Source organism: Mytilus edulis, chromosome 11 (assembly GCF_963676685.1).
Source record: "Mytilus edulis chromosome 11, xbMytEdul2.2, whole genome shotgun sequence".
Classification (NCBI taxonomy): Eukaryota; Metazoa; Mollusca; class Bivalvia; order Mytilida; family Mytilidae; genus Mytilus; species Mytilus edulis.
Genome location: NC_092354.1, coordinates 81,156,628 through 81,178,578, shown reverse-complemented (window position 1 = coordinate 81,178,578; position 21,951 = coordinate 81,156,628). Strand labels below are relative to the sequence as shown.

General features: G+C 36.0%; 1 protein-coding gene across 2 annotated transcripts in view; it reads left to right on the top strand.

Moving 5' to 3' along the window:
* The window catches only part of LOC139496406 (mothers against decapentaplegic homolog 3-like), a 58,710-nt gene that overhangs the window by 8,430 nt on the left and 28,329 nt on the right, over positions 1-21,951 (top strand). For both annotated transcript variants that reach the window (XM_071284996.1, XM_071284997.1), the window contains exon 3: positions 6,602-6,733. In XM_071284996.1, the coding sequence (XP_071141097.1) occupies positions 6,602-6,733 (132 nt within the window). The remainder of the gene's footprint in view (positions 1-6,601; positions 6,734-21,951) is intronic.

Below are 21,951 nucleotides of genomic sequence, written 5' to 3'. Positions count from 1 at the left end.
AAGTCCAAATGAGATAACTATTTTACATCCCAGCTATAGATAAGGAAAAAAAATTAGCCCTGAATACAATATTTAAATATGATTTAAAATGAATAGCAAGTTTGTTTCCTGATAATCTAGTCGTCCTGGTGTAGGGGCACAACTCTTGAATCTATATACTAAAAGTTTTGAGTTGGATTCCCAGCAAAAGCATTAGAATTTTTTATCCACAAATTAGTTTGCCTTTTTTGTATAAAAATTTCTAAGTTTAATGCGGAGCTGGGATGTAAAATCAATGAAGAGCAAATGCTATAATAAACAAAATTGTCTCTCTTTTTATTCAGTCTATTATTTATAATCTACTAATAGAAATTGCAAAAATAATTTTAAAATATATACCATTAATTGTATATCAGCACCATTGGTTAAAATTTGTAACTAGGGGAGGTAGCTACTAACTAGGGGAGGTACAAAATGTAACTACTAACATATTAAACCTGTCACATTCTGTAGGTGTCTGTCCCAAGTTAGTAGCCTGTGTAACTAGGGGAGGTAATTACTAACATATTAAATCCTGTCACAATCTGTATGCGACTGTCCCAAGTCAGTAGCCTGTGTAACTAGGGGAGGTAATTACTAACATATTAAATCCTGTCACAATCTGTATGCGACTGTCCCAAGTCAGTAGCCTGTGAAACTAGGGTGAGGTAACTACTAACATATTAAACCCTGTCACATTCTGTATGTGTCTGTCCCAAGTTAGTAGCCTGTGTAACTAGCGTGAGGTAACTACTAACATATTAAACCCTGTCACACTCTGTATATGCCTGTCCCAAGTCAGTAGCTTGTGTAACTAGGGGAGGTAACTACTAACATATTAAACCCTGTCACATTCTGTATGTGTCTGTCCCAAGTCAGTAGCCTGTGAAACTAGGGTGAGGTAACTACTAACATATTAAACCCTGTCACACTCTGTATGTGCCTGTCCCAAGTCAGTAGCCTGTGAAACTAGGGTGAGGTAACTACTAACATATTAAACCCTGTCACACTCTGTATGTGTCTGTCCTAAGTCAGTAGCCTGTGAAACTAGGGTGAGGTAACTACTAACATATTAAACCCTATCACACTCTGTATGTGCCTGTCCCAAGTCAGTAGCCTGTGAAACTAGGGTGAGGTAACTACTAACATATTAAACCCTGTCACATTCTGTATGTGTCTGTCCCAAGTTAGTAGCCTGTGTAACTAGCGTGAGGTAACTACTAACATAATAAACCCTGTCACACTCTGTATATGCCTGTCCCAAGTCAGTAGCTTGTGTAACTAGGGGAGGTAACTACTAACATATTAAACCCTGTCACATTCTGTATGTGTCTGTCCCAAGTCAGTAGCCTGTGAAACTAGGGTGAGGTAACTACTAACATATTAAACCCTGTCACACTCTGTATGTGCCTGTCCCAAGTCAGTAGCCTGTGAAACTAGGGTGAGGTAACTACTAACATATTAAACCCTGTCACACTCTGTATGTGTCTGTCCCAAGTCAGTAGCCTGTGAAACTAGGGTGAGGTAACTACTAACATATTAAACCCTATCACACTCTGTATGTGCCTGTCCCAAGTCAGTAGCCTGTGAAACTAGGGTGAGGTAACTACTAACATATTAAACCCTGTCACATTCTGTTTGTGACTGTCCCAAGTCAGTAGCCTGTGAAACTAGCGTGAGGTAACTACTAACATATTAAACCCTGTCACAATCTGTATGCGACTGTCCCAAGTCAGTAGCCTGTGAAACTAGGGTGAGGTAACTACTAACATATTAAACCCTGTCACATTCTGTATGTGTCTGTCCCAAGTCAGTAGCCTGTGAAACTAGGGTGAGGTAACTACTAACATATTAAACCCTGTCACACTCTGTATGTGCCTGTCCCAAGTCAGTAGCCTGTGAAACTAGGGTGAGGTAACTACTAACATATTAAACCCTGTCACATTCTGTTTGTGACTGTCCCAAGTCAGTAGCCTGTGAAACTAGGGTGAGGTAACTACTAACATATTAAACCCTGTCACATTCTGTATGTGTCTGTCCCAAGTCAGTAGCCTGTGAAACTAGGGTGAGGTAACTACTAACATATTAAACCCTGTCACACTCTGTATGTGCCTGTCCCAAGTCAGTAGCCTGTGAAACTAGGGTGAGGTAACTACTAACATATTAAACCCTGTCACATTCTGTTTGTGACTGTCCCAAGTCAGTAGCCTGTGAAACTAGGGTGAGGTAACTACTAACATATTAAACCCTGTCACATTCTGTTTGTGTCTGTCCCAAGTTAGTAGCCTGTGTAACTAGGGTGAGGTAACTACTAACATATTTAACCCTGTCACATTCTGTTTGTGTCTGTCCCAAGTTAGTAGCCTGTGAAACTAGGGTGAGGTAACTACTAACATATTTAACCCTGTCACATTCTGTTTGTGTCTGTCCCAAGTCAGTAGCCTGTGTAACTAGCGTGAGGTCACTACTAACATATTAAACCCTGTCACATTCTGTTTGTGTCTGTCCCAAGTCAGTAGGGTGAGGTAACTACTAACATATTAAACCCTGTCACATTCTGTTTGTGTCTGTCCCAAGTCAGTAGCCTGTGAATCTAGGGTGAGGTAACTACTATAACATATTAAACCCTGTCACATTCTGTTTGTGCCTGTCCCAAGTCAGTAGCCTGTGTTACTAGGGTGAGGCAACTACTAACATATTAAACCCTGTCACATTCTGTTTGTGCCTGTCCCAAGTCAGTAGGGTGAGGCAACTACTAACATATTAAACCCTATCACATTCTGTATGTGTCTGTCCCAAGTCAGTAGGGTGAGGCAACTACTAACATATTAAACCCTGTCACATTCTGTTTGTGCCTGTCCCAAGTCAGTAGGATGAGGCAACTACTAACATATTAAACCCTGTCACATTCTATTTGTGCCTGTCCCAAGTCAGTAGGGTGAGGCAACTGCTAACATATTAAACCCTGTCACATTCTGTTTGTGCCTGTCCCAAGTCAGTAGGGTGAGGCAACTACTAACATATTAAACCCTGTCACATTCTGTTTGTGCCTGTCCCAAGTCAGTAGGGTGAGGCAACTACTAACATATTAAACCCTGTCACATTCTGTTTGTGCCTGTCCCAAGTCAGTAGGGTGAGGCAACTACTAACATATTAAACCCTGTCACATTCTGTTTGTGCCTGTCCCAAGTCAGTAGGGTGAGGCAACTACTAACATATTAAACCCTGTCACATTCTGTTTGTGCCTGTCCCAAGTCAGTAGGGTGAGGCAACTACTAACATATTAAACCCTGTCACATTCTGTTTGTGCCTGTCCCAAGTCAGTAGGGTGAGGCAACTACTAACATATCAAACCCTGTCACATTCTGTTTGTGTCTGTCCAAGTCAGTAGGGTGAGGCAACTACTATAACATATTAAATCCTGTCACATTCTGTTTGTGCCTGTCCCAAGTCAGTAGCTTGTGTAACTAGGGGAGGTAACTACTAACATATTATACCCTGTCACATTCTGTTTGTGCCTGTCCCAAGTCAGTAGCCTGTGTAACTAGGGTGAGGCAACTACTAACATATTTAACCCTGTCACATTCTGTTTGTGTCTGTCCCAAGTCAGTAGCCTGTGTAACTAGGGTGAGGCAACTACTAACATATTAAACCCTGTCACATTCTGTTTGTGCCTGTCCCAAGTCAGTAGCCTGTGTAACTAGGGTGAGGTAACTACTAACATATTAAACCCTGTCACATTCTGTTTGTGCCTGTCCAAGTCAGTAGCCTGTGTAACTAGCGTGAGGTCACTACTAACATATTAAACCCTGTCACATTCTGTTTGTGCCTGTCCAAGTCAGTAGCCTGTGTAACTAGGGTGAGGCAACTACTATAACATATTAAACCCTGTCACATTCTGTTTGTGCCTGTCCCAAGTCAGTAGCCTGTGTAACTAGGGTGAGGCAACTACTAACATATTAAACCCTGTCACATTCTGTTTGTGACTGTCCCAAGTCAGTAGCCTGTGTAACTAGGGTGAGGCAACTACTAACATATTAAACCCTGTCACATTCTGTTTGTGACTGTCCCAAGTCAGTAGCCTGTGTAACTAGGGTGAGGCAACTACTAACATATTAAACCCTGTCACATTCTGTATGTGTCTGTCCCAAGTCAGTAGGGTGAGGCAACTACTAACATATTAAACCCTGTCACATTCTGTATGTGTCTGTCCCAAGTCAGTAGCCTGTGTAACTAGGGTGAGGCAACTACTAACATATTAAACCCTGTCACATTCTGTTTGTGCCTGTCCCAAGTCAGTAGCCTGTGTAACTAGGGTGAGGTAACTACTAACATATTAAACCCTGTCACATTCTGTATGTGTCTGTCCCAAGTCAGTAGTCTGTGTAACTAGGGTGAGGCAACTACTAACATATTAAACCCTGTCACATTCTGTATGTGTCTGTCCCAAGTCAGTAGCCTGTGTAACTAGGGTGAGGTAACTACTAACATATTAAACCCTGTCACATTCTGTTTGTGTCTGTCCCAAGTCAGTAGCCTGTGAATCTAGGGTGAGGTAACTACTAACATATTAAACCCTGTCACATTCTGTATGTGTCTGTCCCAAGTTAGTAGCCTGTGAAACTAGGGTGAGGTAACTACTAACATATTAAACCCTGTCACATTCTGTATGTGTCTGTCCCAAGTTAGTAGCCTGTGAAACTAGGGTGAGGTAACTACTAACATATTAAACCCTGTCACATTCTGTTTGTGCCTGTCCCAAGTCAGTAGCCTGTGTAACTAGGGTGAGGCAACTACTAACATATTAAACCCTGTCACATTCTGTATGTGTCTGTCCCAAGTCAGTAGGGTGAGGCAACTACTAAACCCTGTCACATTCTGTAAACTAGGGTGAGGTAACTACTAACATATTAAACCCTGTCACATTCTGTATGTGTCTGTCCCAAGTCAGTAGGGTGAGGCAACTACTATAACATATTAAACCCTGTCACATTCTGTTTGTGCCTGTCCCAAGTCAGTAGCCTGTGTAACTAGGGTGAGGCAACTACTAACATATTAAACCCTGTCACATTCTGTTTGTGCCTGTCCCAAGTTAGTAGGGTGAGGCAACTACTAACATATTAAACCCTGTCACATTCTGTTTGTGTCTGTCCCAAGTCAGTAGCCTGTGTAACTAGGATGAGGCAACTACTAACATATTAAACCCTGTCACATTCTGTTTGTGCCTGTCCCAAGTCAGTAGCCTGTGTAACTAGGGTGAGGTAACTACTAACATATTAAACCCTGTCACATTCTGTTTGTGCCTGTCCCAAGTTAGTAGGGTGAGGCAACTACTAACATATTAAACCCTGTCACATTCTGTTTGTGCCTGTCCCAAGTCAGTAGCCTGATAATTCAGTGCTTATTGTTTGTGCGTGTCCCAAGTCAGTAGCCTGTGATTTCAGTGCTTATTGTTTGTGTCTGTCCCAAGTCAGTAGCCTGTTAATTCAGTGCTTATTGTTAGTGTCTGTCCCAAGTCAGTAGCCTGTTAATTCAGTGCTTATTGTTTGTGTCTGTCCCAAGTCAGTAGCCTGTTAATTCAGTGCTTATTGTTTGTGTCTGTCCCAAGTCAGTAGCCTGTTAATTCAGTGCTTATTGTTTGTGTCTGTCCCAAGTCAGTAGCCTGTTAATTCAGTGCTTATTGTTTGTGTCTGTCCCAAGTCAGTAGCCTGTTAATTCAGTGCTTATTGTTTGTGCCTGTCCAAGTCAGTAGCCTGTTAATTCAGTGCTTATTGTTTGTGCCTGTCCAAGTCAGTAGCCTGTTAATTCAGTGCTTATTAATTGTGTGTGTCCCAAGTCAGTAGCCTGTGATTTCAGTGCTTATTGTTTGTGTCTGTCCCAAGTCAGTAGCCTGTGATTTCAGTGCTTATTGTTTGTGCCTGTCCAAGTCAGTAGCCTGTGATTTCAGTGCTTATTGTTTGTGCCTGTCCAAGTCAGTAGCCTGTTAATTCAGTGCTTATTGTTTGTGCCTGTCCAAGTCAGTAGCCTGTTAATTCAGTGCTTATTGTTTGTGTCTGTCCCAAGTCAGTAGCCTGTGATTTCAGTGCTTATTGTTTGTGCCTGTCCAAGTCAGTAGCCTGTTAAATCAGTGCTTATTGTTTGTTCATTGTTATTTACACATGTAACATACATGAGGGGGGATAGGATCTTTATCGGGACTCCGGGATCAGGTGTTTTTAAGCTCGGGATTTCTGGATTAACCCTTTCGGGATCCAAGAATTCTTTTTTTCGGATTTCGGGATGTCAGGATTTACTTTATTTAAATTCAGGACCTCAGGATTTCATGTTTTCAAGCCTGGGATTTCGGATCAGGACCCCTCCTATCCCCCCCTCATACATCATGGTTGTCTTGTATGAATTGTGAGGCATCCATTATATGGATATCTTTTAAATATTTGTTAAAGCAACAGATAGACTTATTCATTTCCTTCATAGAAGTAAGCAATGGACTAATTAGTTCATAATCAAAACAGTGAAGACCCATAGTTCCATATCACATCAACAGACCACATTTTACCTGTTGCCTTTGATTGGTTTTTTTCAGTCCTGCCACCAGTTTTGGTCCCACGTCACAATGATATACCGGACAACTTACCACAATTAGAAAACTATGCCATGACAGTGCCTGAAAATACAGACTTTCCAAGTGGTAACAGTGAAGTCTTTAATATACCTGGTAAGTACACAATACAGCCGTTTCTCAAGCCACACCTCTTTTGGGCAGATAATATATAATATTTATAGATATTTTCTGTTTCATCTCCTAACTTAGACATAACTTGGTAATGTTACCAGTATAAAAACCAATGGTAGAGGTGAAAAAAGGCATCCAGGTTGCACTTTGTAAATACAGCTGTGTCTCAAGCCACACCTCTTTTGGGGAGATAATATATAATATTCATAGATATTTTGTTGTGTTTACATGCTGGTTTCAAGATATGATCTCTATGTTACATCTCATAGAGACACAACTTTGGAATGTTACCAGTATGAAAAAAAAAATTAGACTTGCATTCTGAATAGGACTAAAAGTGAAGTTAGGGGTAGTACAGAATTTTAGTATATGTTTGAACTGTTAGAAGTTAAGCATTATATAAATGTTGAAAATGTTCTGCACACCCCTATATTTTGACCTTTGAAAAAAATAGTAGTGTATGTGAGCTGTCCATTCAAGGATATAATTTTTTTCAAAATTTTATTACAAAAGTGGTATACTTTTAGCATATAGCTGTAAAAGAAGTTCATATGGAAAATTGCATTGTCTATATTTAGTGTATGGTCTAAGGATGAGAAATAATTTGTAGGTAGGCCAGTTAAATATCACCCTTAGATATTTAATGTTTGAACATCTATTCAACATTTATATAGAGAAGAATACCTTTATATACTTAAGCTGTTAAATTGTGAAATTTTTAAATATCCTGTATGGAACCCCACTGTAAAAATGTTTTCTCCAATGAATAGATCTTTATTGACTATAGATTGCAATGGTCAAGTTCAGTAGGGTCAAATTCATAAAGAATTATATTCCAAGTTTTACCCTCTTTTGAACCCCACAATGTATATATATATCTGTATTGGAAATGTTCTCTAAGGAATAAATCTGTGTTGACCAGATTATAATTGTCCAGTTATGTATGGTCAGTAAAAGTAGGACAATCGATTGTCCTGACTGACCTCTAACTTGATAAGGTCATGTTATTTATCCATATATATCTCAAGTTAGAAGATGAGAAAAAACAGTAATAGTGCCCACCCACCTGTCTGGTAGTGGTCTGTTATAGTTTATAGTAATAGAATCATAGTTTTGTGGGGGAGATAAAATACTAATAGGTTTAACTGATTTAGTGATAGATACTCAATAAGTGTGCGGGAATTAAAATTCATATACACTGTAAATTCAGAAATTATTGCGTGCATTTATTATTGTGATTTTGTCATTTTAGACTAAAATGTGATTTTAATTTTTACAATTTTCAGAAAAATCCTGTTTAATTCATAAAAAAAATTCAAACTGCGAGTTTAAATTATTGAGTGTACAACTCTGTCGCAATTTTCGCAATAATTAAAACCACGCATTAGTTTCTGAATTTACAGTACTTATGTATGTACATATGTACATGAAAATATTATTTGATCATTTGATTTTGAATATCTTTACAAAATTAAAAAAACAAGAGGAGTGTACAACTTTTAAAGGAGGAGCATGACAACTTCTAAATATTTTTTCAACCTTGATAAAAGAAAATGTCTGATCTACTTGACAGGTGAACTAATCATGCTCTTAGGAGCCTCAAGTTTCTTATCTTATTTTTGAAAATGTGATTTTGTCCTTTAAAAAACATGTGACATATGTTTTCCTTTGACAAGAGAAAGTAAAGCAAATGAGTCATGAAAACATTGAAATCTTTTGTCTTATAAAGCTTCTATTTGACAGTTACCTCATATAAATCATTGATACACAGCTCTATAAATTAACACTGATGGTAAACAAATTAGAATGGCTTTTATTTTCAATATCAACATCTTTTGAATTTAGAAAATGTTTATGGGTGATTTGTTTATTCCATTGAACTATGGGCTAGATGAAGTTCAGTTAAAGAAGATTATCTTTTTTCAATATCAACATCTTTTTAATTTAGAAGATGTTTATTGCTGATTTGTTTATGAACTAAATTGAAACAATGGGTCAATTGACCTATGGATTGGATGAAGGTCATCTTGATTGACCATTACAGGTGATGAAGGTTTTTTTTATTATAAATGTTTTTACACAATTTAGTTTTTGTTGCAGTCTTGAAAATCTTTCTCCTACCAAGATTTAAAGATTATTGTCAGTCAAACAAATGGAACACATAAAGTTTTAAATAAAAAACAATAAAAAGGTTAGGAATATTGATGTACACTCATACACTCATGGGGTTTGGCTTTGATCCATCTTTGGTCTGAATGTGTAGGTAGGGGTGTGACTTTATTGATCCATCTTTGGTCTGACAGTGTAGGTAGGGGTGTGACTTTATTGATCCATCTTTGGTCTGACAGTGTAGGTAGGTGTGACTTTTATTTATTGATTGTTTTGGGGCATTACCTATATGGGTATATAGGGCCGGTCTTACTAAAAGATAGTTACCATCAACACTTAAATCCTCTGTGCAGTGAAGGTAAAAAAAAGGCATATAATGTTCAATTTCAATAAACAAAGAATTACTGTGGGTTCATTTATTTTTATGGGTACCAATTTTACTGGATTGCAGAAAACTTGCCTTTACATGGATATTCATGGTTTTGCCAAAGTCTGCATACTGATACAACCTGATAGAAAATTTGTAATTCGTTAAACATTTAAATTTGTGGTTCACCTATACCCACGAAAAATTAGTATCCAACCAATAATAGGAATCCACAGTACCTAAATTGGTTCAGGAGAAATAAAGATAAAAAGCTTGTATATGAGATTTTTTTTTTTTTTTTTTATATTATATCTTTATTGCACTTTTCTTTGCTGTTGTGACAAATTACTCCACCTACAGCAGTTGGCCGAGTATCCCTGTGAATTAGTCACTGGATCACTGGGGAATTTATTCAATGAATTCATATTTATATATGAGAAAATGGTATGAAGTAATTTTGTTACCTATCTAATATTTCTATGTTTGAAATGAATTATTTTTATTTTCTCATTTAACAAGTATTTAGAATACCATTAGTACATATGAGCATGTTAATACCAGAAATCATTCTTAGTTTTTTATTATTAACCCACTGAGATTTTCTAATTAATTGAAAATTCAAATAAGAAATAAAACATGTCCAATAAATTCCAAAAAATATAGCTTCCTTGTCAGTGGTGGAAAAAACTTCTCATTAAGACAAAACTCTTTATTGATTTTATCTTATAAAAAGTCAATGTTTTTAATGGATAAAAACATTGCCAGTCTGTTAAGTTGATTTTATCAGAAAGGGGGTCTACAGTATACTTACTGGTCATCTTGTCCACTACATAGATAAAAACATAGCCAGTCTGTTAAGTTGATTTTATCAGAAAGGGGGTCTACAGTATACTTACTGGTCATCTTGTCCACTACATAGATAAAAACATTGCCGGTCTGTTAAGTTGATTTTATCAGAAAGGGGGTCTACAGTATACTTACTGGTCATCTTGTCCACTACATAGATAAAAACATTGCCGGTCTGTTAAGTTGATTTTATCAGAAAAGGGGTCTACAGTATACTTACTGGTCATCTTGTCTACTACATAGATAAAAACATTGCCGGTCTGTTAAGTTGATTTTATCAGAAAGGGGGTCTACAGTATACTTACTGGTCATCTTGTCCACTACATAGATAAAAACATTGCCGGTCTGTTAAGTTGATTTTATCAGAAAAGGGGTCTACATTATTTATACCGGTCATTTTGTCTATTGATAAAAATATCGACGGATGTGGTATGAGTGCCAATGAGACAATTCTCCATCCAAGTAACAATTTATAAAAGTAAACCATTATAGGACAAGGTACAGCCTTCAACACTGAGCCTTGGCTCACACCAAACAGCAAGCTATAAAGGGCCTCAAAAATTACTAGTGTAAAACCATTCAGATAGGAAAACCAGTGGTCTATAACTATTATCTATTTAAAAACAAGAAACGAGAAACACGTATGAACTACATAAAAGACGACCACTACTGTTCATCAGATTCCTGACTTAGGACAGGTGCAAACATTTGCCTGTCTGTTTAGTTGATTTTTATCAGAAAGGGGGTCTACATGTACACTATTCATACTTGTCATCTTGTCAACTCCATTCATAAAAATCATTGCCTGTCTTTTCAGCTGATTTTATCAGAAAGGGGGTCTACACTTTTCATACTGGTCAGCTTGTCCACACCATTGCAGGGGTCTACATTATCCTTACTAATGATCTTCTCTACTCCATGGCTTGTGGTCTACCTTATCTCTTATGGTAATCTTGTCCACACCATTTCAGGGGGTCTATACTATATATATATATACATACTGGTCAGCTTGTCCACACCATGCAGGGGTTCTTCATTATCCCTACTGCTCTTCTTATTCTCCATACCAAAGGGTCTATATGAGATCTACTGGCCATCTTGTCCTGTCCGTGACAGGGGTCTACATAATCCCTATTGGTCATCTTGTCCACTCCATGGCAGGAGATGTACATTATCCATACTCTGTCAAATTCTCCCTGTTTGTAAACTAATTTTAGTTTTAACAAATTTGTTAAACTGATTTTTGTATACCAATCACCTCATTAGGTTAAATTCTCCTTATTGTATCTCTTCTCTTTCTAGAATTAGTAGCTCGAACATGTTCATACACCTGTGTCAAAATCTCCTGACTTCTATCTCTTCTCTTTCTAGAATTAGTAGCTCCTACATGTTTTTACTACTGTGTGAAATTCTCCCGACTTGTATCTCTTCTCTTTCCAGAATTAGTAGCTCCAACATGTTTTTACTTCTGTGTCAAATTCTCCTGACTTCTATCTCTTCTCTTTCTAGAATTAGTAGCTCCTACATGTTTTTACTATTGTGTGAAATTCTCCTGACTTGTATCTCTTCTCTTTCCAGAATTAGTAGCTCCAACATGTTTTTATACCCCACGCAACGAAGTTGCGGAGGGTATAATGTTTTTGACCCGTCCGTCCGTCCGTCAGTCCGTCCGTCCGTCAGTCCGTCAGTCCTGTTTCTTGTCATCGCAACTCCTCTCAAACCACACAACAGAATTTCACGAAACCTTTTCAGATAATAAGGACATACTATGTAGTTGTGCATATCGACGGGAAATTGCGATTCAATTTTTTTTCTAGGAGTTACGCCCCTTTGAACTTATTTACTTTAATGTACTACTGCAACAGTTTGTCATCGCAACTCCTCTCAAACCACACAACAGAATTTCACGAAACCTTTTCAGATAATAAGGACATACTATGTAGTTGTGCATATCGACGGGAAATTGCGATTCAATTTTTTTTCTAGGAGTTACGCCCCTTTGAACTTATTTACTTTAATGTACTACTGCAACAGTTTGTCATCGCAACTCCTCTCAAACCACACAACAGAATTTCATGAAACTTTGTAGATAATAAGGACATACTATGTAGATGTGCATATCGACAGGAAATTACGGTTCAATTTTTTTTTCTAGGAGTTACGCCCCTTTGAACTTATTTGCTTCAATGTACTTCTGCAACAGTTTGTCATCTCAACTCCTCTGAAAACACACAACAGAATTTCATGAAATTTTGTAGATAATAAGGACATACTATGTATATTGACAGGAAATTATTATTCAATATTTTTTCTTATACAATTTTTTTTTCTTATACTTATTTAATTTCTCCAATGACAATGTGGGGACGTGGGGTATGTGAGCGTGCTCACTAAGGTTCTTTAATTACTTCTGTGTCAAATTCTCCTGACTTCCATCTCTTCTCTTTCCAGAATTAGTAGCTCCAACATGTTTTTACTACTGTGTCAAATTCTCCTGACTTCCATCTCTTCTCTTTCCAGAATTAGTAGCTCCAACATGTTTTTACTACTGTGTGAAATTCTCCTGACTTCCATCTCTTCTCTTTTCAGAATTAGTAGCTCCAACATGTTTTTACTTCTGTGTGAAATTCTCCTGACTTGTATCTCTTCTCTTTTCAGAATTAGTAGCTCCAACATGTTTTTACTACTGTGTCAAATTCTCCCGACTTGTATCTCTTCTCTTTCTAGAATTAGTAGCTCCAACATGTTTTTACTTCTGTGTCAAATTCTCCTGACTTCCATCTCTTCTCTTTTCAGAATTAGTAGCTCCAACATGTTTTTACTTCTGTGTCAAATTCTCCTGACTTCTATCTCTTCTCTTTCCAGAATTAGTAGCTCCAACATGTTTTTACTACTGTGTCAAATTCTCCCGACTTGTATCTCTTCTCTTTCTAGAATTAGTAGCTCCAACATGTTTTTACTTCTGTGTCAAATTCTCCTGACTTCCATCTCTTCTCTTTTCAGAATTAGTAGCTCCAACATGTTTTTACTACTGTGTCAAATTCTCCTGACTTCTATCTCTTCTCTTTCTAGAATTAGTAGCTCCAACATGTTTTTACTACTGTGTCAAATTCTCCTGACTTCCATCTCTTCTCTTTCCAGAATTAGTAGCTCCTACATGTTTTTACTTCTGTGTCAAATTCTCCTTACCTGTATCTCTTCTCTTTACAGAATTAGTAGCTCTTACATGTTTTTACTACTGTGTGAAATTCTCCCGACTTGTATCTCTTCTCTTTCTAGAATTAGTAGCTCCAACATGTTTTTACTTCTGTGTCAAATTCTCCTGACTTCCATCTCTTCTCTTTTCAGAATTAGTAGCTCCAACATGTTTTTACTTCTGTGTCAAATTCTCCTGACTTCTATCTCTTCTCTTTCCAGAATTAGTAGCTCCAACATGTTTTTACTACTGTGTCAAATTCTCCCGACTTGTATCTCTTCTCTTTCTAGAATTAGTAGCTCCAACATGTTTTTACTTCTGTGTCAAATTCTCCTGACTTCCATCTCTTCTCTTTTCAGAATTAGTAGCTCCTACATGTTTTTACTTCTGTGTCAAATTCTCCTTACCTGTATCTCTTCTCTTTCTAGAATTAGTAGCTCCTACATGTTTTTACTTCTGTGTGAAATTCTCCTGACTTCCATCTCTTCTCTTTCCAGAATTAGTAGCTCCTACATGCTTTTACAACTGTGTGAAATTCTCCTGACTTCCATCTCTTCTCTTTCCAAAATTAGTAGCTCCAACTTGTTTTTACTACTGTGTCAAATTCTCCTGACTTCCATCTCTTCTCTTTCCAAAATTAGTAGCTCCAACATGTTTTTACTACTGTGTGAAATTCTCCTGACTTCCATCTCTTCTCTTTCCAAAATAAGTAGCTCCTACATGTTTTTACTACTGTGTCAAATACTCCTGACTTCCATCTCTTCTCTTTCCAAAATTAGTAGCTCCAACATGTTTTTACTACTGTGTGAAATTCTCCAAACTTCCATCTCTTCTCTTTCCAAAATTAGTAGCTCCAACATGTTTTTACTACTGTGTCAAATTCTCCTGACTTCCATCTCTTCTCTTTCCAAAATTAGTAGCTCCAACATGTTTTTACTACTGTGTGAAATTCTCCTGACTTCCATCTCTTCTCTTTCCAAAATTAGTACCTCCAACATGTTTTTATGCCCCACCTACGATAGTAGAGGGGCATTATGTTTTCTGGTCTGTGCGTCCGTTCGTCCGTCCGTCTGTTCGTTCGTTCGTCCGTTCGTTCGTCCGTCTGTCCCGCTTCAGGTTAAAGTTTTTGGTCAAGGTAGTTTTTGATGAAGTTGAAGTCCAATCAACTTGAAACTTAGTATACATGTGCCCTATGATATGATCTTTCTAATTTAAATGCCAAATTAGAGTTTTGACCCCAATTTTACGGTTCACTGAACATAGAAAATGATAGTGCAAATTTCAGGTTAAAGTTTTTGGCTTCAGGTTAAAGTTTTTGGTCAAGGTAGTTTTTGATGAAGTTGAAGTCCAATCAACTTGAAACTTAGTATACATGTGCCCTATGATATGATCTTTCTAATTTAAATGCCAAATTAGAGTTTTGACCCCAATTTTACGGTTCACTGAACATAGAAAATGGTAGTGCAAATTTCAGGTTAAAGTTTTTGGCTTCAGGTTAAAGTTTTTGGTCAAGGTAGTTTTTGATGAAGTTGAAGTCCAATCAACTTGAAACTCAGTATACATGTGCCCTATGATATGATCTTTCTAATTTAAATGCCAAATTAGAGTTTTGACCCCAATTTTACGGTTCACTGAACATAGAAAATGATAGTGCAAATTTCAGGTTAAAGTTTTTGGCTTCAGGTTAAAGTTTTTGGTCAAGGTAGTTTTTGATGAAGTTGAAGTCCAATCAACTTGAAACTTAGTATACATGTGCCCTATGATATGATCTTTCTAATTTAAATGCCAAATTAGAGTTTTGACCCCAATTTTACGGTTCATTGAACATAGAAAATGATAGTGCAAATTTCAGGTTAAAGTTTTTGGTCAAGGTAGTTTTTGATAAAGTAGAAGTCCAATCAACTTGAAACTTAGTATACATGTTCCCTTTGATAAGATCATTCTAATTTTAATGCCAAATTAGAGAATTTAGTCCAATTTCACAGTCCTTTAAACATAGAAAATGATAGTGCGAGTGGGGCATCCGTGTACTGTGGACACATTCTTGTTACTACTGTGTGAAATTCTCCTGACTTCCATCTCTTCTCTTTCCAAAATTAGTAGCTCCAACATGTTTTTACTACTGTGTCAAATTCTCCTGACTTCCATCTCTTCTCTTTCCAAAATTAGTAGCTCCAACATGTTTTTACTACTGTGTGAAATTCTCCTGACTTGTATCTTTTCTCTTTCCAGAATTAGTAGCTCCTACATGTTTTTACTACTGTGTGAAATTCTCCTGACTTGTATCTCTTCTCTTTCTAGAATTAGTAGCTCCAACATGTTTATACACCTGTGTCAAAATCTCCTGACTTCTATCTCTTCTCTTTCTAGAATAAGTAGCTCCTACATGTTTTTACTACTGTGTGAAATTCTCCTGACTTGTATCTCTTCTCTTTCTAGAATTAGTAGCTCCAACATGTTTTTACTACTGTGTCAAATTCTCCTGACTTCTATCTCTTCTCTTTCCAGAATTAGTAGCTCCTACATGTTTTTACTACTGTGTGAAATTCTCCTGACTTGTATCTCTTCTCTTTCCAGAATTAGTAGCTCCTACATGTTTTTACTACTGTGTGAAATTCTCCTGACTTCCATCTCTTCTCTTTCCAAAATTAGTAGCTCCAACATGTTTTTACTACTGTGTGAAATTCTCCTGACTTCCATCTCTTCTCTTTCCAAAATTAGTAGCTCCAACATGTTTTTACTACTGTGTGAAATTCTCCTGACTTCCATCTCTTCTCTTTCCAAAATAAGTAGCTCCTACATGTTTTTACTACTGTGTCAAATTCTCCTGACTTCCATCTCTTCTCTTTCCAAAATTAGTAGCTCCAACATGTTTTTACTACTGTGGGAAATTCTCCTGACTTCCATCTGCTCTCTTTCCAAAATTAGTAGCTCCAACATGTTTTTACTACTGTGTCAAATTCTCCTGACTTCCATCTCTTCTCTTTCCAAAATTAGTAGCTCCAACATGTTTTTACTACTGTGTGAAATTCTCCTGACTTCCATCTCTTCTCTTTCCAAAATTAGTAGCTCCAACATGTTTTTACTACTGTGTGAAATTCTCCTTACTTCCATCTCTTCTCTTTTCAGAATTAGTAGCTCCAACATGTTTTTACTACTGTGTCAAATTCTCCTGACTTTTATCTCTTCTCTTTCCAGAATTAGTAGCTCCAACATGTTTTTACTACTGTGTGAAATTCTCCTGACTTGTATCTCTTCTCTTTCCAGAATTAGTAGCTCCAACATGTTTTTACTACTGTGTCAAATTCTCCTGACTTCTATCTCTTCTCTTTCTAGAATTAGTAGCTCCAACATGTTTTTACTTCTGTGTCAAAATCTCCTGACTTCTATCTCTTCTCTTTCTAGAATTAGTAGCTCCAACATGTTTTTACTACTGTGTGTGAAATTCTCCCGACTTGTATCTCTTCTCTTTCCAGAATTAGTAGCTCCAACATGTTTTTACTTCTGTGTCAAATTCTCCTGACTTCCATCTCTTCTCTTTTCAGAATTAGTAGCTCCAACATGTTTTTACTACTGTGTCAAATTCTCCCGACTTGTATCTCTTCTCTTTCCAGAATTAGTAGCTCCTGCATGTTTTTACTACTGTGTGAAATTCTCCTGACTTGTATCTCTTCTCTTCCCAGAATTAGTAGCTCCAACATGTTTTTACTTCTGTGTCAAATTCTCCTGACTTCTATCTCTTCTCTTTCCAGAATTAGTAGCTCCAACATGTTTTTACTTCTGTGTCAAATTCTCCTGACTTCCATCTCTTCTCTTTCCAGAATTAGTAGCTCCTACATGTTTTTACTACTGTGTCAAATTCTCCTGACTTCCATCTCTTCTCTTTCCAAAATTAGTAGCTCCAACATGTTTTTACTTCTGTGTCAAATTCTCCTGACTTCCATCTCTTCTCTTTCCAGAATTAGTAGCTCCTACATGTTTTTACTACTGTGTCAAATTCTCCTGACTTCCATCTCTTCTCTTTCCAAAATTAGTAGCTCCAACATGTTTTTACTTCTGTGTCAAAATCTCCTGACTTGTATCTCTTCTCTTTCCAGAATTAGTAGCTCCAACATGTTTTTACAACTGTGTGAAATTCTCCTGACTTCCATCTCTTCTCTTTCCAGAATTAGTAGCTCCTACATGTTTTTACTACTGTGTCAAATTCTCCTGACTTCTATCTCTTCTCTTTCCAGAATTAGAAGCTCCAACATGTTTTTACTACTGTGTCAAATTCTCCTGACTTCCATCTCTTCTCTTTCCAAAATTAGTAGCACCAACATGTTTTTACTTCTGTGTCAAATTCTCCTGACTTCCATCTCTTCTCTTTCCAGAATTAGTAGCTCCTACATGTTTTTACTACTGTGTCAAATTCTCCTGACTTCTATCTCTTCTCTTTCCAGAATTAGAAGCTCCAACATGTTTTTACTACTGTGTCAAATTCTCCTGACTTCCATCTCTTCTCTTTCCAGAATTAGAAGCTCCAACATGTTTTTACTACTGTGTCAAATTCTCCTAAACTGCTTTATCTTCATCTGTTCAATAGTCCGAACATTTGCTGTAATGAAAGTGTTGTAATTACAGGTAACAATTTTTTCAGTTAAAATGAGTGTAACCTGTCTAATCCGATACCTGAGTATTCCAACATCCTGCTTTAACCTACACATTTTCATGGTCCCAAAGTATGCCTATCCTTGTGGAAATAACCTGAGTATTCACCCTGCTTAATCCGACATTTTGTTCTAGTCCCCCAGTGTGTAGGATTACACAGGTTACACTGTATGTCATATGCCTCTGTATCTTTTTTTTGTTCAAAATTCTTCCAAAACAAAACTAATCAGTTTGTGCCAAATTCTCCCAACTACAATATACACACGGACATTTATTGATCTGTATATATAAACAATAGACAAACAAGGCGTCTGCTAGCTGTCACTGTCAGTGTGTACAGTTCAAATGTCTTTTAAAGCACAAATCTGTATAATACTCCTGTAATAAGATTAGTTAATCTGGTAGTGGTTTAAAATAAGCTGAAATTTTTCTATTATCAAATGAGAGTTTGTATTATTCAAGATTCAGTTTAGAAAAAAATACCATAGGCACTTTACTGTGAAAACAGTTACTTATATTCTTTAATATTAAAATACACATAAATACAAAATTTACTCCAGGTATCTATGATGAGTTTATTTGGAAATTTTGTCTCTGTGAAGATGACTCCCTAAAATATGCATCAGTCATTTAAACATTCTCTGTGACATTATTTAGTCGTCCCAACAAAAAATCTCAAAGTTATATAGAACATAGTAAGTCTTGAATTTGATGAATTTGATTCGTAAAAACCTTAAGATTTGTTCTTTTAAAGTGTTATTAGTGATAGAGAAAAATCAAGATGTCTGCTGGATACTGGATATGTTTTAATTAAGATTTTTTAAAGATCCTTCATCAGTCATACAGGAGAAATCAGATCATAACAATGGAAAGTATTCTATGACATCATCACCATGTGACGATTGGACTTACTGTGAATATGTCAGGCAACTACCCTCAATTATATGGGGAACATGAGCAAAACATTTAGACACGTTTATGATGAAAAGGGGAGACCAATATTTAAGTGGGAATAAAGTAAAGAAAAAGTTGTCATTTTAACATTTGAACTTATGCATGGTCCTATGTCATTCAAATTAAGTGCTTGGGGTTTGGAAGTTGAGACGGCATGTATTCTGCATAAAAGCATAAAGAAAATTTTATCCTTGTTGAATTATTAAATTAGTGTTTCATTGATAACTACGAAACCTACAAATAACTATAAATCTTCTGTTAGTGTAATTAGTGGCTAAACACAAATCTCAGCTTTCTTGGAAAACATTCATTAAAAGTTCGTAGAAGCCGATTACAGTGTAACCTGTCTCATCCAACATTTGAGTATTCCAACATCAAGCCAAGTATAGTGTTACCTGTCTAATTCGACACCTGAGTAATCCAACATTCTGCCTTAACCCCCACATTTTCATGGTCCCAAAATATGCTAATCTTTGTAGAAAAAAAACTGAGTATGTAATTCTGACACCCTGCTTAATCTGACCTATTTGTTCAGGTCCCTCAGTGTGTCAGATTACACAGGTGACACCCTGCTTAATCTGACATTCTTATTTCAGGTCCCTCAATGTGTCAGATTACACAGGTGACACCCTGCTTAATCTGACATTCTTATTTCAGGTCCCTCAGTGTGTCAGATTACACAGGTGACACCCTGCTTAATCTGACATTCTTATTTCAGGTCCCTCAGTGTGTCAGATTACACAGGTGACACCCTGCTTAATCTGACATTCTTATTTCAGGTCCCTCAGTGTGTCAGATTACACAGGTTACATTTGTTTTCTTGACAATTTCCATCATATTAAACAGTTTCATGCAGACTAAATAAAACCTGTTTTTTTTTCTCCAACTTCAATTAATAACATTGAATTCAATTTACATGAGCCCGCGGCAGTCAGTTTTTTGGCATAACTTGATAATCCATTTAATTGTTAGTTATTTCTATACAGAGGGTTTTTATAAATTAAATTTTTTTCTGCGTCTTGAATCTTGAGAGACGATATTGATTTTTCTTTGTCGCTGGAAGTATATAAAAATAATTGTCAACTTCTTATAAAATATATGTCTTTGGTGATTTTTTCATTAAAAGCTTTTGTATAAAGAAATAAGATTTATCTAACATTTAAAATTAAGCCAAGATTTGTTTTTCTTCTCTCTTTTGGCATCAGCTTGTATGTATTTGCTAATGGTTTGAAATTGAAAAAAAGTTAATTAGAAAATCTCAGAAAATGAAGAAATTATAATTGTTAAGGCAACATCACAAATTTTGCTTTGTTTGCAAAAATGTCTGATGTAAATCAAAACATGACTAAGAAAATCATGATTCTGTTTATTAAAGTCATATGAAACCAGTGAGTGGTGAAAAATAATGTTTATCCAATTCTTGAACCAATGCATGTTTATATCATAAACTTAGAGCTCTGTGCACGATTTTGTCATTTTTTACGCAAATATATCGTATAATCGTCAATTTTTTTCTCTCTGTCTGTTATGATTTAACAAATATGTCTGCTCATTAAATGCCGTGTTTTAAAGCCGACGTTTACCGATTGTCACCTTATAGTAAATAAATGACAAAAAGCATGGGTATTGAGCACGTGTTTAACATGTACAATCAGATAATTGTTTATTTTAATGACAGATCCATGCATATTGCGATCGCCGGATTTTTACGAGGAGGGTTACGCTCAGGTCACTATGCATACGGAAAATACGTCGGCGAATTGCTTCCTGGAAGCAAGCAATTAAAAACAAATAAACTTCTTGTAAATGTGGACACATTAAATAATTTTCCTCAGAAAAAAGTATATGTACATAAGTTGTATAATGAAAACTATCCATTTAGTTATAAAAAACATATGCATGATTTTTTTTTAATTTGAGGTTTCTTATGACTTTAATTATTAGTCTTCTAAAATATCAAATATGACTTCGGCTTTATTGAATAACTATAAACAGTCAAACCTGCATATACAAGTTTATATCATAAAAGATGTCTTAGTTTTATATTTTTAAAATACATAATAACTACAGTCAAACCTGCATATAAAGATTATATAAAAGATGTCTCCGTTTTATTGAATAGCTACAGTCAAACATGCATATGAAACTTTTATATGAAAAAGTGTTGTATTTATTTAATAACTACAGTCAAACCTGTATATCAAAGTTTATATACACAATGTCTTTGTTTTATTGAATAAAAACAGTTAATCCTGAATATAAAACTTTATATAAAAATGAAAACATTTTAAAGGAAGAAAACCATCAAAACCTGTATATAAAAGTTTATATAAATGATGACTAAGGTTCATGGAATAACTACAGTTAAACATGCAGACATGGGGTCAATTACCATTCAATTACAGTAATTTTTAAATGTAATTAATTACATCACAAAGTAATTGAAAAGTAATTCATAATTACATTGGAAAAAGGCAACTTATATATACTTACTTACTTATTTACATGTAATTGAAAATATGCTCAATTTCACATTACATTGAATTAAATTTCAAAATTGTTATTAATTACAGCTAATAACATTTACATTTTTAGCTCACCTGGCCCAGATGGGCCAACTGAGCTTTTCTCATCACTGTGTCTGTTGTTGTTGTCTGTTGTTGTTAACTTACAAAAATCTTATCCTCTGAAAATACTACATATTTAACCAAACTTCGCCACAATCATCATTGGGGTATCTAGTTTAATAAATGATGAAAATTATAATTAAATGATAATTAACCAACCAAGATGGCTACCATGGCTAAAAATAGAACATACACGTAGGGGTAAAATGTGTATTTTGGCTTATATTTTTGAAACCAAAGCATTTAGAGCAAATCTGTTGATAAATAAAATTGTTCATTAGGTCAAGATCTATCTGCCCTGGAGTTTTCAGATGAATTGGACAACCTGTTGTTCGGTTGCTGCCCATGAATTGGTAATTTTTAGGAAATTTTGCCTTTTTTGGTTATTATCTTGAATATTATTATAGATAGAGATAAACTGTATACAGCAATAATGTTCAGCAAAGTAAGA